Source organism: Dendrobates tinctorius, unplaced genomic scaffold (genome assembly GCF_039654945.1).
Source record: "Dendrobates tinctorius isolate UK_male_01 unplaced genomic scaffold, ASM3965494v1 ptg000022l, whole genome shotgun sequence".
Taxonomy (NCBI): domain Eukaryota; kingdom Metazoa; phylum Chordata; class Amphibia; order Anura; family Dendrobatidae; genus Dendrobates; species Dendrobates tinctorius.
Genome location: NW_027361690.1, coordinates 95182250 through 95197305, shown reverse-complemented (window position 1 = coordinate 95197305; position 15056 = coordinate 95182250). Strand labels below are relative to the sequence as shown.

Genomic DNA, 15056 nt, shown 5'->3' with positions numbered 1-15056 from the left:
CTTAAAAAGATGAGAGAGGCCTGTAATTGACATCATAGGTAGACCACAACTATGAGAGTCAAAATGAGAAAACAAATCCAGAAAATCACCTTGTCTGATTTGATAAGATTTATTTTGCAAATTATGGTGCAAAATAAGTATTTGCTCATTAACAAAAGTTCATGTCAATATTTTGTTATATACAGTGCCTTGCGAAAATATTTGGCCCCCTGGAACTTTTCAACCTTTTCCCACATATCATGCTTCAAACATAAAGATAACAAATGTAAATTTTTGATGAAGAATCAACAAGTGGGACACAATTGTGAAGTTGAACGAAATTTATTGGTTATTTTAATATTTGTGGAAATTCGGAAACTGAAAAGTGGGGCATGCAATATTATTCAGCCCCTTTACTTTCAGTGCAGCAAACTCACTCCAGAAGTTTATTGTGGATCTCTGAATGATCCAATATTGTCCTAAATGACTAATGATGATAAATATAATCCACCTGTGTGTAATCAAGTCTCCATATAAATGCACCTGCTCTGTGATAGTCTCAGGGTTCTGTTTGAAGCACAGAGAGCATCATGAAGAACAAGGAACACAACAGGCAGGTCCGTGATACTGTTGTGGAGAAGTGTAAAGCCGGATTTGGATACAAAATGATTTCCAAAACATTAAACATACCAAGGTGCACTGTGCAAGCGATCATATTGAAATGGAAGGAGTAATATACCACTGCAAATCTACCAAGACTCGGCCGTCCCTCTAAACTTTCATCTCAAACAAGGAGAAGACTGATCAGAGATGCAGCCAAGAGGCCCATGATCACTCTGGATGAACTGTAGAGATCTACAGCTGACGTGGGACAGTTTGTCTATAGGACAACAATCAGTTGTACACTGCACAAATCTGGCCTTTATGGGAGAGTGGCAAGAAGAAAGCCTTTTCTCAAAGATATCCATAAAAGTGTTGTTTAAAGTTTGCAACAAGCCACCCGGGAGACACACCAAACATGTGGAAGAAGGTGCTCTGGTCAGATGAAACCAAAATCGAACTTTTTGGCAACAATGCCAAATGATATGTTTGGCGTAAAGGCAACACCGCTCATCACCCTGAACACACCATCCCCACTGTCAAACATGGTGGTGGCAGCATCATGGTTTGAGCCTGCTTTTCTTCAGCAGGGACAGGTAAGATGGTTAAAATTGATGGGAAGATGGATGAGTCAAATACAGGACCATTCTTGAAGAAAACCTGTTGGAGTCTGCAAAAGACCTGAGACTGGGACGGAGATTTGTCTTCCAACAAGACAATGATCCCAAACATAAAGCAAAATCTACAATGGAATGGTTCACAAATAAACGTATCCAGGTGTTAGAATGGTCAAGTCAAAGTACAGACCTGAATCCAATCGAGAATCTGGAAAGAGCTGAAAACTGCTGTTCACAAACGATCTCCATCAAACCTCACTGAGCTCGAGCTGTTTGCCAAGGAAAAATGGGCAAGAATTTCAGTCTCTCGATGTACAAAACTGATAGAGACATACCCTAAGTGACTTGCAGCTGTAATCGCAGTAAAAGGTGACGCAACAAAGTATTAAGTTAAAGGGGCCGAATAATATTGCACGCACCTCTTTTCAGTTTTTGAATTTCCACAAAAATTTAAAATAACCAATAAATTTCATTCAACTTCACAACTTTGTCCCACTTGTTGTTGATTCTTCACCAAAAAATTACATTTGGTATCTTTATGTTTGAAGCATGATATGTGGGAAAAAGTTGAAAAGTTGCAGGGTGCCGAATACTTTCGCAAGGCACTGTATCCTTTGTTGGCAATGACAAAGGTCAAACGCTTTCTGTAAGTCTTCACAAGGTTGGCACACACTGTTGATGGTATGTTGGCCCATTCCTCCATGCAGAGCAGTGATGTTTTGGGCCTGTCGCTGGGCAACACGGACTTTCAAATCCCCCCAAAGGTTTTCTATGGGGTTGAGATCTGGAGACTGGCTAGGCCACTCCAGGACCTTCATATGCTTCTCACGAAGCCACTCCTTCTTTGCCCTGGTGGAGTGCTTGGGATCATTATCATGCTGAAAGACCCAGGTATGTTTCATCTTCAATGCCCTTGACTATGGAAGGAGGTTTGCACTCAAAATCTCACGATACATGGCCCCATTCATTCGTTCATGTACACGGATCAGTCATCCTGGTCCCTTTGCAGAGAAATAGCCCAAAAGCATGATGTTGCCACCCCCATGCTTCACAGTAGGTATTGGGTGAAACTAGGCATTCTATCTCCTCCAAACACGACAAGTTTTGTTTTCTACCAAACAGTTCTACTTTGGTTTCATCAGACCATATGACATTCTCCCAAAACTCTTCTGCATAATCAAAATACTCTCTAACAAACTTCAGACAGGGGCCCAGTCATGTACTGACTTAAGCAGGGCGACACGTCTGGCACTGCAGAATCTGAGTCCCTGGCGGCATAGTCAGTAGATGGTAGCCTTTGTTACGGTGGTCTATAAGGGTCATTCACTAGGTCCCCCCATGTGGTTCTGGAATTTTTGCTCACTGTTCTTTTGATCATTTCGACCCCCATGGGTTGAGATCTTGCGTGGAGCCCCAGATCGAGGGATATTATCCTTGGTCTTGTATGTCTTCCATTTTCTTATTATTGCTCCCACAGTTGATTTCATCACACCAAGCTGCTTGCCTATTGCAGATTCAGTCTTCCCAGCTTTGTGCAGGGCTATAATTTTGTTTCTGTAGCCCTTCGACAGCTCTTTGGTCTTCACCATAGTGGAGTTTGGAGTGTGATTGTTTGAGGTTGTGGATAGGTGTCTTTTATACTGATAATAAGTTCAAACAGGTGCCATTACTATAAGTAACGAGTGAAGGACAGAGGAGCCTCTTAAAAAAGTTACAGGTCTGTGAGAGCCAGAAATCTTGATGTTTTTAGATGACCACATACTTATTTTCCACCATAATTTGCTAAATAAATCTTGCCAAATCAGACAAGGTGATTTTCTGGATTTGTTTTCTCATTTTGACTCTCATAGTCGTAGTCTACCTATGATGTCAATTACAGGCCTCTCTCATCTTTTTAAGTGAGAGAACTTGCACAATTGGTGGCTGACTAAATACTTTTTTACGCCACTGTATTACTCAAACTCTGAAATATTTAAAACTGATGCAGGCCCTTTACAGACATCATAAATGCTGATGGATGGAAATCTGTAGGAGTTTACTAGGTAGTGGCATGCATGTAATCTAAGGGGCTGCAAATGTGCAAAAATGTGGTGGGTTATCTTTTGCTAGCTATTTGCATAGAGAGAGACAGAGAGAGAGAGATAGAGATACTAAGCTTTTTCTACTTACAGCTTTGCAATCTCCTTTTCCGATTCCACACGCTTTCCTGGGCGTTTATGCCTGCAGTGATGATTTTCTGGATATCAGGATGCAGTTGATGTATTGTTATATCCCCTGAGGCCAGCGCCCGGCAGCTCAGCACAAGCCATAAATCATGATGGGACAACTGGAAGTACCTGCAAACTCGGCTGGCTTCATGTGCCCTACTGTCATCCAATAGTCGGTTTATCAGACTACTCAGTACCAAGGAGCTTGGAATTTCATTCGTTCCCAGAGCTACATCATGTAGTGGAGGTAAACTGGCGATGTCTAGGAGCTCGGGAGAATTCAGTAGAGGCAGATCAGAAAATGAAAACTCAGAGGCGAAACTAGTAAAAGCCGACAGAGGGGACAACGTCCGTGAGCCACCAGTCCTATTTAATACTTCCCGCTTGATGCGACACTTCCAGATCTGCTGTTCCAATTCTTTTAATGGCCTTAGTGAAGAAGATTCATCCAGTGAAAGCCAGTGCCCTGCAAGTGTGAAGAGCAGCTCTTGTTCTGCCAGTGCCTCCATCTGCTCTGCTATTAGGGCACTGGTGGCAGTGGGCTCTGCAGCCTGCGATTGGAAGAAATTGGATGCTGTGAGACAGGACAGCTGGTTGGTGCAAAAAGTGACATGGCACTTCCGCCAATACTGTGCTCGGCTCTGCGGGCAGTTCCATTGACCAATCGCTCGAAGGTGGCTTTGGTCTTGTAGCACCTGTACAGAAAAACAAGGAATATGTAAGTGAAGACAACCTAAAGGGGCATTTTATCACAACATACCTGATCTCATCAAAAAACTTTGACAAGCATCCAGGGTCACGGAGCGGTGTTGGAAGAAAACACGCCTGCCAGACGACTTCACTGCTCTCAAACGAGCTACACTTGCCTTCAAATTAGCCCTCACCTCTGCTAAACAGACCTATTTCACAAACCTTGTATCGTCATTATCCTACAACCCAAAACAACTGTTTAGCACATTCAACTCTCTCCTCCGCCCACCACTGCCACCTCCAACTCCAACTCCCCTCATCTCAGCCGAAGACTTTGCCAACTACTTCAAAAATAAGATCGACCAAGCAAGGCAAACCATTACTGTTCCACCATCCCAACCACTCCATATACCAGACCTCTGCCCTTCCCTAATAACCTCCCTCTCGAACATGAAGCTGAAGGAGAGCTTACCTCCTTTCCAAATCACACCTCACCACCTGTTCACGTGACCCCCTCCCTTCCCACCTGCTCCCCAACCTCACTAACACGCTCATTCCAGCCCAAACCCATCTCTTCAACCTATCAATTTCTTCTGGTATCTTCCCCTCTGCCTTCAAACATGCCACCATCACACCCATCCTCAAAACACTAACCTTGACCCAACTGCTGTGCCCAGCTATCGCCCCATATCACTGCTCCCGTTTGCTTCCAAACTCCTTGAGCAGCATGTCCATGCTCAACTTTCCTCCCACCTCTCATCTAACTCTCCTTGACAACATCCAATCTGGCTTCCATCCCCACCACTCCACTGAAACTGCCCTGATCAAAATTACTAATGACTTACTCACTGCCAAAGCTAACAGACAGTTCTCCATCCTCCTCCTTCTCCACCTGTCCTCTGCCTTCGACATAGTCGACCACTGTCTACTTCTACAGACTCTTTCTTCCCTTGGCATCAAAGATCTTGCCCTGTCCTGGATTGCCTCATACCTTTCCGACCACATATTTAGCAAGTCCCACTCCCACACTACCTCCTCATCCCGCCCTCTCTCTGTTGGAGTCCCTCAAGGCTCTGTCCTGGGGGCCCTACTTTTTTCAATCTATACCTTTGGCCTACGACAACTCAAAGTCCCATGGCTTCCAGTACCACCTGTATGCGGACGACACTCAAATCTACCTCTCTGGCCCAGATGTCACCTCTCTGCTGTCCAGAATCCCGCAGTATCTATCAGCCATACCCTCCTTCACCTCTCGCTCCCTAAAACTCAATGTAGATAAAACCGAACTCATCATCTTTACTCCATTGCGTGTATCTCCCCTACCCGACCTATCTATTATGGTAAACGGCATCACGCTCTCGCACACCTGAAATCCGCTGTCTCAGAGTAACTCTCGACTTTGCCCTGTCCTTCAAACCGCACGTCCAAACTCTTGCCACCTCCAACTCAAAAATATTTCCAGAATCTGTCTGTTCCTCACCCCTCAATCTACTCAAACTCTTATGCATGCCCTCATCATCTCCCGCCTTGATTACTGCAACACCCTCCTCTGTGGCCTCCCTGCTAACTCTCTTGCACCACTCCAGTCTGTCCTCACCTCTGCTGCCCGACTAATCCACCTCTTTATTCGCTACTCTCCTGTTTCTCCCCTTTGCAAATCCCTCCACTGGCTCCCAAATCCACAACGAATCCAGTTCAAACTACTAACACTGACCTACAAAGCCATCCACAACTTATCCCCTCCCTAAAGCTCTGAACTAATCTCACAATATCTTCCCTCACAATCTTCGATCCTCCCAAGACCTCCACACTTATTCGTTCCTCACACAACAGTCTCCAAGATTTCTCCCGAAATTTCCCATCCTCTGGAATTCCATGCCTCAACACATCCAATTATCCACCACCCTCGGATCCTTCAAACGGAACCTGAAAACCCATCTTTTCAGGAAAGCTTACAGCCTGCAATAACCATTCTGCCGCCCCCTGACCTTCTCTCTCTTCCCCATTATCCCGTAGAATGTAAGTCCGCAACGACAGGGTTCTCTCCCCTCTGTACCAGTCTGTCATCGTAAATTTGTTTACTGTAAATGATATCTATAACTTTGTATGTAACCCTTTCTCATGTTCAGCACCATGGAATTAATGGTGCTACATAAATAATAATAATACCATGTCAGAAAATATTGAAATTGGTGCTATATGAGCTCATGACTTCAGAGATTAGGGTCTATAGCACCCAAACGTCTCTGCAATCTATAATAATCCTTTTACATGCAGCCCAAGCGCAGGTGCAGAAATCATAGGGTATTCTGGTGATATCTCAGAATGGGAGACAAGACCCACTGAGTGGTCTCTCTAAAGCACCCTGTATTTCTGAATGCATCCACGCAGCCACAGTTACTATAGCGATCTGCAAATGGCTTCATATGGCTGGTAGCACAGACACTGGGACCAGTATAACTGCATATGGCTGGTAGCACAGACACGGGGACCAGTATAACTGCATATGGCTGGTAGCACAGACACTGGGACCAGTATAACTGCATATGGCTGGTAGCACAGACACGGGGACCAGTATAACTGCATACGGCTGGTAGCACAGACACTGGGACCAGTATATCTACATATGGATTCATATGGCTGGTAACACAGACACTGGGACCAGTATATCTGCATATGGATTCATATGGCTGGTAACACAGACACTGGGACCAGTATATCTGTATATGAATTCATATGGCTGGTAGCAGAGACACTGGGACCAGTATATCTGCATATAGCTTCATATGGCTGGAGGCACAGACACTGGGACCAGTATATCGGCATATGGATTCATATGGTTGGTAGCAGAGACACTGGGACCAGTATATCTGCATATAGCTTCATATGGCTGGAGGCACAGACACTGGGACCAGTATATCTGCATATAGCTTCATATGGCTGGAGGCACAGACACTGGGACCAGTATATCTGCATATAGCTTCATATGGCTGGAGGCACAGACACTGGGACCAGTATATCTGCATATAGCTTCATATGGCTGGAGGCACAGACACTGGGACCAGTATATCGGCATATGGATTCATATGGTTGGTAGCACAGACACTGGGACCAGTATATCTGCATATAGCTTCATATGGCTGGAGGCACAGACACTGGGACCAGTATATCTGCATATAGCTTCATATGGCTGGAGGCACAGACACTGGGACCAGTATATCTGCATATAGCTTCATATGGCTGGAGGCACAGACACTGGGAGGTGAACATACAAAATCTCTTAAAACACTAATTTATTGAATAAACGTTAAAAAAACACCTTCCCAGTGAAATTTCTTTGGCAAATGCCACAATGAAGAAAAAAGACCTGCTCTGAGATGCTGCAAAGCCCTATGATACAGCCTGTCTGATACCTGTCTGACAGTGGAGGTTGGCACCCTAAGGAACGATTTTGGCGCCCCCACTCAACGAGGGCTATCCCTCACTCCCCTACCAGTCCCTGATTTGACAGGAGGGAAAACAATGTCCATATAGTGCAGGAATGAAAAATCAGAATGCCCTAGAACCAGTGCAGACTCCCAGACAAAAATAATTCAAATAATAAAAACAAAATATATCCACATCATGATACCCTATGACCCACAATATGCCCACAAGACATGATAATAAACACCAATAGTCCCAGCTCAGGGATATACAATTAGGTGAAAAAATTCAGAGTGGTCACTTATCATGCATGGAGGAACCCCGACGCGTTACCCGCTGTAGCGGTTCATAAGGAGGTATAACCGATGCAATTGATATCCATGCTTGATACCATGATGGTGCTTAATGGTATCAGCGGTCAAAAAAGACTGGATTTAAATAACCGCCTTGATTATCCAATGCCACAGTAAGCCCCACCTACCCTACCCGGTGGTCAAATCACATAGGAAAAAGTATATACCCGTGCCCTAATATGCAAATATAATTGGTAATGCACTCACATGGACAAAGGCAGCTGTATACTGTCGAGACCCGGCGTGCGCTTCACAATAGAAAGCATCCACGCATAACCCTGGGACATTACTTCCGCTGCTGTGTACAAGATGGAGAAGGCAGGAAAAACTGCCAGGACCCGGTGTGCGCTCCACAGTGGAACACATCCAAAATGGCGCGGGACCTTCCAGTCTCATGACATCACTTCCGCCGCCATGCGTTGCCATAGAAAATAAAATGCTTAAAGGACCCAGAGTGCGCTCATGCATGGAACGCAAGCACAATATACAGGGACCTCCCTGATAGTTTGACCTCACTTCAAACTGAGACAAAGGCTGATAAATGTAACCCTAAATCTCCCATAGCACAGAAGCGTCATACAGAAAGATGAACATTATATGCTACCATAAAACATGAGTAATACTATTCAAAATAAGATAGTCCAAATCAACCCATAGAGGTCAGCAAATATTGGGGCAAAGAATAAAGAAAACTAAAATAAATCTGTAATTAGTGAATATGTAGATATTACCATATAATATGGTCTATGTCTTACAAACATAGTCCGATACGCCAAAATAAATACAAAACCCCACCAAAGAAATTAAATAGAACACATTAACCAATCAGGGACAGTTTTTCATATAAAACAGGCATATGACATGCATTCATTCATTCCATCAGGGGAGAGGGACTGCAACCTAAAAATCCACTCACACTCCCGTCTCAAAATAATATTATCCAAATTTCCTCCTCGGTTTAATCAACTCAATCATATATTGAAGGTGATGTCGCTTGTACGGCCCTGAGGTAACCACGCATTAATATATCTGGCGACTGGGGTATCCCGCTTATTTCTGATATCCCCCAGGTGCTCTCCCACCCTCAGTTCTCTAGTGGTTTTACCCACATAATCCAAAGGACAAGTCCATGTAGCTTTATAGACCAAGCCTGTTGATCTACAATTTCCAAAGTCTCTAATGCAGAAAGTTTTCCCATTAGTCGAACTCGTGAAGATTTTACACTGTGTCATATTCTTGCATCTGGAACAGTTTCCATATCTGAAAAAGCCCAGGGGCTTCCTATCCAGCCATGTACCCGCCCCCCTTGATGTTTGATGAAGGCCATGTACAAGCCGGTCTCCTAGAGACCTCCCCTTTCTATATGCAATACTCGGTTTTGGTGCAACAAGACCCCTCAAATTGGGATCAGCCAATAGGATACCCCAATGTTTTTTGAGAACTTGATAGACCCTGTCCGATTGGCCATCATAAGTGCCTAGGAGTCTAACCATGTTGTCATTAGCTCGATTCAAGGCCCCTTTCTTTTGGAGAAGAAGTGAAGGTCTATCCTCTATGAATGCTTCATGCTGTGGCCCATTTAATGCCTGTGGGGAGTACCCTCTCATCCTGAACCTATTGTATAGGTCATTCGCCTGTCTCCTAAAGGTGCTTAGCTCAGAACAGTTCCTCCGAATCCTAAGGAACTGCCCCTTAGGTATTCCCTTTTTCAGAGGCACTTTTCTTCATTGTGGCATTTGCCAAAGAAATTTCACTGGGAAGGTGTTTTTTTAACGTTTATCCAATAAATTAATGTTTTAAGGGATTTTGTATGTTCACCTCAATAATTTTCTGATTCCTATGACATAGTGTTCTTGTTTCAAAAGGCACAGACACTGGGACCATTATATCTGCATATGGATTCATATGGCTGGGAGCACAGACACTGGGACCAGTATATCTGCATATGGCTTCATATGGCTTGGAGCAGAGAGACTGAGACTATTATATCGGCATATGGCTAGTAGCACAGACACTGGGACCAGTATATCTGCATATGGCTTCATATGGCTAGTAGCACAGACACTGGGACCATTATATCTGCATATGGCTTCATATGGCTGGGAGCACAGACACTGGGACAGTATGTTGCTAAAGAAAAATTCGTCAAATTCTTGTGCTTTGTGAGTTTTCTGATATGGAGTTAGCCTGCATGAGAGAATGGCACTCAGGCGGGTCATAATGGAAAGAATTATGGGAATAGTTGGGTATTTAAGGTTTGCTCTTTAACAATGGATCATGTAAGTATCCGTAACTATTGTTACAATGTATGGAAGGCTCTAATGCTGGTTGTACAATGCCCAATTTCACAGCCCCGTGTGATGATTTTTCAATCATCGAACCTCATAATGTTGAGATAATAAGCTATATAAAAATGGAAGATAATTAGAGGCAATATCTGCTTTTGAGACAGTACTCGTCATGTAAAGGAAAATGGCATATGAGAGACCTTAAGATACACAGAAGACTTACCTCTTCTATTACCAGGTTGTCAGTGGGCAATTCTGCCAATTCAGCTACCTGACAAGCCAAAGTAAAGTGTCGGCCTTCTAGCAGACCCTGCAGCAGTCTCTGACACTCCACCTGTAACGCTGCAGGGCTGTAGTCCCTCAAAAGCTCCTCGCTAATCATAAAAGGATGATCTTCCAGGATTTGACAGAGGGCATTTAGTTTGGGAATATCCATGCCTAAAAAAAATTACCAAACATTACATCTTCGGGCACACTGGAGTTAGTATTTATTAGACATCAGAAAAAGTGCTCAGATAAGGTGTTATCACAGTATGCTAGGGTGCCAACCGAGTGTCTTCGGTGTGCTCAGATAATGTGTTCGAGTCCCTGCAGCTGCATGTTTTGCAGCTATTAGACAGCCGCAACACATGTAGGGATTACCTGTTTGATAGGCAATCTCCATATATGTTGAGGCTGTCTGCCAGCTGGCAGACATGCCGCCGCAGGGAATAGAACACATTATCCGAGCATGTTCGCTCACCACTATTAGACATATGACATAGTGCCTTTACCTTCACATATAATCTGGCTGCCGCTATCACAAAGAAGCTGCAAAATATTCTGTAACTCATATGGAGTCCGGCTTTGGAGAAGCAGAAGCTGCAGGAGATGAGAAGCCCGAGCGTGAAGCCACAAGAATGGGATCGGAGCTGGAGAACTGTCTTCAGACTGGAGCTATAAGATGGGATTTAGATTACATGCTATCCACCTTTGCAGAAAGCAGACAGCACCACACATAAAGAGATACATTACTTACACTGGACAAACTACTCTGGAAATCCACTATTTTGTTTTTGGCCTCCGTGTAATTCTTGTCACGCAGACAAAGCTCATACACATCAAGTAAGATCAGCAAGGGGCAGTCCTATGTCAGCAAATTGAGCAATGTCGTGAAGCACACATTATAGAGACATTATGACTTTTATTATTATAATATTGATAATTCCCCCGCATTTCCCAAATGCACTACCTCCATAAAAATGCTGAATGCCTTTTGCAGGGTGCCACTGTCTGTCTTTGCCAGGAGAATATCCCAAATCTGCACAAGATCTTCCAAGCTCCACTTATAATCGATAGCGTCAGACGAGTGCGTGATCTCTGTATATGCAGCAGCATCCACTGAACTCAAGATCCAGGCGCAGAGGCAGGAGACTGTGTCTGCACCCTAATTAGCAGAAGAAGGTACAATTAGAGGTTGAAGATCTAGGAGAACTAGAGATTTAGAAATTCATCTGGTCCATCTTAAGCACAGATTCAGTAAAGATGTGTCCTAACCTAAAAGGTACAAGCCTTATCTGAAGATGTCAGGACAAGGGGCCAAGATGGTAACCAAGCCACAACAAAATCTGGCACTGGAATACCTACACATTTTTTGTAGCTAGTATAGTGTTCCTATAACCGTGACATGTAGATTATAAAGAAGGACCCATGCATTGTGCTTTAATTTGACGTTACGAGTACATGAAAGCCTCCACAACACCCGCAGCCGTCACCTGTGTACAGGCAGCCAGCACACTGAATAGAGGCACTCTCCATCTTGTACACTCCTTCAGAAGCATAAGCCCTGGTTCCTCCATACTTAGGCATTTCAGTATCACATGGTGGAGATTGTCTGTGTTTGCATCACTGACAATTTCTTGCAAGGAACAACCACTGGAGACTTTATCTTGTATCGCTAGGGAGATATGACTTCGGAGAACAGGATTTAAATCATCCAATACATAAAAGACCTGGAAAAGACAAATAGATGACACTAAAGAAAAGTAGAAAGGAAACTAGCAATGGTGCAGTGGTTGGGAGTGGACTGACCTGTTCTGTGCTATATGCATGTACCAGCAGCTGCAGCCAGTCTTGTCTCTGCGCACAGTACTTCAGATAGATGGTGCTCACAGGAATACCATGGAGGAGACAGAACTGCACCACTGTGACCCATAGACTATGAGGAGGAAGGAGACTGCGGGTAAAACAGACTGAATTCAAGATCATTGATGGGGTCACAAGTTTATTCTTACTGACAGCCATATCAAACTTTACTACCAGTGCTGTTTCGTGTAAGCGTCGGAGTACATCATACCTGTCCTCCTGCTGCAAATTTGCCTCCACAACCTCTTCCAAGCTCAGTAAAAGATCTTTTGCAGCCTCTATTTCATTTTCCACTAATTTTGACAATCTGTGGGCTATATAAAAAAAAAAATAAGATGGACACGTAACTCTTGCACATTGACTTCAATATATAGAAGTTTTATTCAATTTTCAGAAGTTTTAGGTAGGTGTGAAAAAAATGCTGGAAAGTAAGAATGATTTAAGAAATAAAAGTGAGAAAAGTTTAGTTTTATCGCTTAAGTCTAAGTCAAATCAAATATTTTGTGTGACCGGCCATCAAAACAGCATCAATTCTTCCAGGTATACTTGCACAGTTTTTGAAGGAACTCGGCAGCAAGGTTTCTCCAAACATCTTGCAGAACTAACCACAGATCTTCTTGCATAAATCCTTCTGACTTTTCATGTAATCCCAGACACATTGATGTTAAGATCAGGGCTTTGTGGGTGCTATATTATCACTTCCAGGACTCTTTTACTTCTTTGCGCTGATCATTGACTTTATGTTCGTGGTCACTGTCCTGATGCAGAAAAAATTTGGAACCAAGCAGACACCCCTGTGATTGTACAACATGATGGATAAGTATCTCCCTGTATTTCTTATCACTGAGGACACCACGAAATGGGCAAAACTGAGGATAGTAGGCACAGTGATTGGACAAGAAAACTTAGTGAAGCAGATGAAAGATAGATCATGTTTCTGTTACTTCAAAATCAGATGTCCAGCAGTGCCATTAGATCAGAAGTGGGACCAATCAGGGGGACCCAGATACACCCATCTACCGTTCAGAAAAGTCTGATCAGAAGTGGTCTTCGCAGAAGAATTGTGGCCAAAAACCATACCTTATACATGGAAACAAGGCAAAGGTACTTAATTATGCAGAAAAATGTCATTACACTGTGTTCCAAATTATTATGCAAAAAGAGTTTAGGAGTGATAAGGTTAGAATGTTTTTGTTTGTCATTTAAACTCATTGATGGTGATGTGTGTCAGGGCTCTTTATATCACTGAAAGCAATTGCAGATACCTGTGCAAATTAGTTTGGCAGGTGTGTCCAAATAAAGGCAAGACTACTTAAGAAGGCTGTTCCACATTATTAAGCAGCCTACATTTTTTGCAAAAATGGGAAAGAAAAAGTTTGTGTCAGCTGCTGAGAGGCAACAAATTGTGGAGTATTTAGGTCAAGGCATGACTACAATCAACATTGCCAAGACACTTCATCGTGATCCTCGCACAATCAAGAAGTATGTAGCTGATTCCCAGCACACACGTGTGCGTGCTGATAAGGAAAAATTGAGGACTCTTTCCAACAGGCAATTGCATCAGGTTAAAAGAGCAGCTGCAAAAATGCCTTGTCATAGCAGCAGACAAGTTTTTGAAGCTGCTGGTGCCTCCAACGTCCCCCGAACAACAAGATGCAGGGTCCTTCAGAGGTTTGCAGCTGTGCGTAAGCCATCCTGTCGACCACCTCTATCCCCACTGCACACAAGCAGAAACGGCTCCAGTGGGCCAAACGATACATGAAGACTGACTTCCAAACTGTTTTGTTCACCGATGAGTGCCGTGCAACGCTCGATGGTCCATATGGATGGAGTGGAGGATGGCTGGTTGATGGACACCCCATGAAAACACGGCTAAGGCGCCAACAAGGAGGAGGAGGAGTAATGTTTTGGGCTGGAATAATGGGGAGAGAGATTGTCGGCCCCTTTAGGATCCCTGAAGGGGTAAATATGAACTCCATAATCTATGTGGAGTTTCTAAAACAGCACTTCCTGCCATGGTTCAAGAGGAAGAACCGTGCTTTCCGCAGCAAGATCATTTTCATGCATGATAATGCACCGTCTCATGCTGCAAGTAACACATCTGCATCTCTGGCTGCTATGGGAGGACAAACTTAAGGTGTGGCCACCATCTTCCCCTGACCTCAACCCCATTGAGAACCTCTGGAGCATCATCAAAAGGAGTGTCTATGATGGCGGGAGGCAGTTCACATCTAAGCAACAGCTCTGGGAGGGTATTCTGTCCACATGCAAAACAATTGAAGCACAAACCATCCAAAAACTGACAAATTCAATGGACGAGAGAGTTCAGAAGCTTCTTTCGAACAAGGGGTCCTATGTGCAAATGTAACATCACCTAGAATAAAGTTTTGACTTGAAAACTGTTTGATTTCATTTTGTAATAAGCTGATAATGCTTATAATTTCACAATTGACCATTTTTTTGTTCAAAATAAAAATAAAAAGGTTGAACACTCTGCTGTGCATAATAATTTGGAACATGCATTTTGAGTGTTTCTTATTTTTAAAAATATACTGTTTTCATAGGCAGTTTGTTCAAAAACATTGCAATTATACTAGAATATTAGATGACTGGAAAACAACAATGACTGCAATTCATATAGGTAATTTAGAAAAAATATGAGGAAATATTTTTTGCATAATAATTTAGAACACAGTGTAGTTCTGGAATGATTGGTCTAATTGTAACAGAAGGCAGTAACAGGCGACAGTGAAGCATGGTGGAGGGTTCTTA

General features: G+C 43.4%; 1 protein-coding gene across 2 annotated transcripts in view; it reads right to left on the bottom strand.

Moving 5' to 3' along the window:
- The window catches only part of SPG11 (SPG11 vesicle trafficking associated, spatacsin), a 103418-nt gene that overhangs the window by 26339 nt on the left and 62023 nt on the right, over positions 1 to 15056 (bottom strand). Inside the window, exons 24-31 of one of the 2 annotated variants that reach the window (XM_073568981.1) lie at positions 12496 to 12598; positions 12231 to 12375; positions 11915 to 12151; positions 11392 to 11586; positions 11179 to 11286; positions 10934 to 11096; positions 10384 to 10598; positions 3366 to 4098 (exon numbers count right to left, since the gene is read on the bottom strand). In XM_073568981.1, coding sequence (XP_073425082.1) covers positions 3366 to 4098; positions 10384 to 10598; positions 10934 to 11096; positions 11179 to 11286; positions 11392 to 11586; positions 11915 to 12151; positions 12231 to 12375; positions 12496 to 12598 — 1899 coding nt within the window. The remainder of the gene's footprint in view (positions 1 to 3365; positions 4099 to 10383; positions 10599 to 10933; positions 11097 to 11178; positions 11287 to 11391; positions 11587 to 11914; positions 12152 to 12230; positions 12376 to 12495; positions 12599 to 15056) is intronic. The other variant, XM_073568982.1, reaches the window with a different exon arrangement.